This window comes from Notothenia rossii (assembly GCF_949606895.1).
Source record: "Notothenia rossii genome assembly, chromosome: 5".
NCBI classification, from domain to species: Eukaryota; Metazoa; Chordata; class Actinopteri; order Perciformes; family Nototheniidae; genus Notothenia; species Notothenia rossii.
This window is the reverse complement of record NC_136903.1, coordinates 92,754,416-92,756,915: the sequence shown is the minus strand read 5'-3', so window position 1 is coordinate 92,756,915 and position 2,500 is coordinate 92,754,416. Positions and strand designations below refer to the sequence as shown.

Sequence of the window (2,500 nt, the reverse complement as noted above, 5' to 3'; positions counted from 1 at the left end):
TACACTGTAAGAAATACAGGTATTAGGTACACCTTACACTGTAAGAAATACAGGTATTAGGTACACTTTACACTGTAAGAAATACAGGTATTAGGTACACTTTACACTGTAAGAAATACAGGCATTAGGTACACTTTACACTGTAAGAAATACAGGTATTAAGTACACTTTACACTGTAAGAAATACAGGCATTAGGTACACTTTACACTGTAAGAAATACAGGCATTAGCTACACTTTACACTGTACGAAATACAGGCATTAGGTACACTTTACACTGTAAGAAATACAGGCATTAGGTACACTTTACACTGTAAGAAATACAGGTATTAAGTACACTTTACACTGTAAGAAATACAGGCATTAGCTACACTTTACACTGTACGAAATACAGGTATTAGGTACACCTTACACTGTAAGAAATACAGGTATTAGGTACACCTTACACTGTAAGAAATACAGGCATTAGGTACGCTTTAAGAAATACAGGTATTAGGTACACCTTACACTGTAAGAAATACAGGTATTAGGTACACCTTACACTGTAAGAAATACAAGCATTAGGTACACCTTACACTGTAAGAAATACAAGCATTAGGTACACTTTACACTGTAAGAAATACAGGTATTAGGTACACCTTACTGTAAGAAATACAGGTATTAGGTACACTTTACACTGTAAGAAATACAGGTATTAGGTACGCTTTAAGAAATACAGGTATTAGGTACACCTTACACTGTAAGAAATACAGGTATTAGGTACACCTTACACTGTAAGAAATACAAGCATTAGGTACACCTTACACTGTAAGAAATACAAGCATTAGGTACACTTTACACTGTAAGAAATACAGGTATTAGGTACACCTTACTGTAAGAAATACAGGTATTAGGTACACTTTACACTGTAAGAAATACAGGTATTAGGTACACTTTACACTGTAAGAAATACAGGTATTAGGTACACCTTACTGTAAGAAATACAGGTATTAGGTCAATCTTACACTCTAAGAAATACAGGCATTAGGTAAGCCTTAAACTAAGAAATACAGGTATTATGTAAACCTTACACTGTAAGAAATACAGGTATTAGGTACACTTTACACTGTAAGAAATACAAGCAACAGGTACACCTTACACTGTAAGAAATACAAGCATTAGGTACACCTTACACTGTAAGAAATACAGGTATTAGGTACACCTTACACTGTAAGAAATACAGGTATTAGGTACACCTTACACTGTAAGAAATACAAGCATTAGGTACACCTTACACTGTAAGAAATACAGGCATTAGGTACACTTTACACAATAGGTGCACACTTAGTGCCGTTCTAGTTTAAACCACCAGATGGAGCCAAAGCTCTGATGTTTTTACAGACATCCATAACACTCTGTTATTTCCACCTTGAGCCTTTGTTTATACTCTAGAACCATGTGATAGTTATAAATACTAAATATTGTGTACATTATTATGATAACAGTATAATTATTTGGGTTTATTTACCACTTTGAATTAACTAATGTCAGAATATTTAAGTTGTTTCTTTCATTAATTCATGAGTTTGATTTTACTCTGGAAGCATGTGAACTTTGTGCCTCTTCACACACTCTTTCTCTCACCATGAGTGGAGCGAAGTGGTTGAAGATGTGAGCGAGAGTGATGAGGATGGTGGGTTCTCCGTGAAGCCTCCAACCTGTGAATTCCCTCTCCAGCAGACGCTCCTCCTGCGCACACACCAATCAGAGAGAGCATTAAGAGACAGCAACAGGAAGTTTGAACGGTTTGAACCTCCTTTCACCAGGTTGACAGTTTGATCTAAATCAAGAACAAAGGTATCCCAACTGTAGCTGTGAACATGACAGGATGTGTGATTACCTAGCAGAGCATCAGGACTGTTTGAACATATGATAGCTATGTGATTAACATGATGATTCAGCCTCTATGGAGAGAGACATATGATAAGCATGATCATTTCTGACGTGGAGCTAATCTGAAGTAAACATTGAATACTGCTTTCTATTCCTCCATCTTGTGACTGTGGAACTCCCTCTCTTGGATATCAGCATGTGAAGGACACTGTTCAGGAACTAGTTGATGCTCTGTATGTGATGACTCCTTCCATTCTGGAGAGGATCACAGATACATGGATCCTGAGATTCAAGCTCAAGCTGGGGACCAGGGATTATTAACATTTTTAAGTATTCAGAGAAAGTGAGATATTTGAAATTTTTAGAAAAAGTGAGAATTTTGAGATTTTTAGAAAAAGTGAGAATTTTGAGGTTTTTTGGAAAAAGTGAGCATTTTGAGATATTGAGAAAAGTCCAAAAAAAATTGAAAGTCAGAATTTTTAGATTTTGAGAGAAAGTGATGATTTTTTGATTTTTTTGGAAAAAAGTGAGAACTTTTTGATTTTGAGAGAAACTCAGAATTTTGAGAAAAAGTTGAGAAAAGCCAACATTTTTTGAAACAACTCAGTATTTTGTAGATGAAAACTTGT

The 2,500-nt window shown here is 35.5% G+C and overlaps 1 protein-coding gene across 1 annotated transcript in view; it reads right to left on the bottom strand.

The window, feature by feature from the left end:
• rnf123 (ring finger protein 123) overlaps window positions 1-2,500 on the bottom strand; it is a 99,857-nt gene that overhangs the window by 81,178 nt on the left and 16,179 nt on the right. The window contains exon 12 of the mRNA XM_079680632.1: window positions 1,623-1,727. Within this exon, the coding sequence (XP_079536758.1) occupies window positions 1,623-1,727 (105 nt within the window). The remainder of the gene's footprint in view (window positions 1-1,622; window positions 1,728-2,500) is intronic.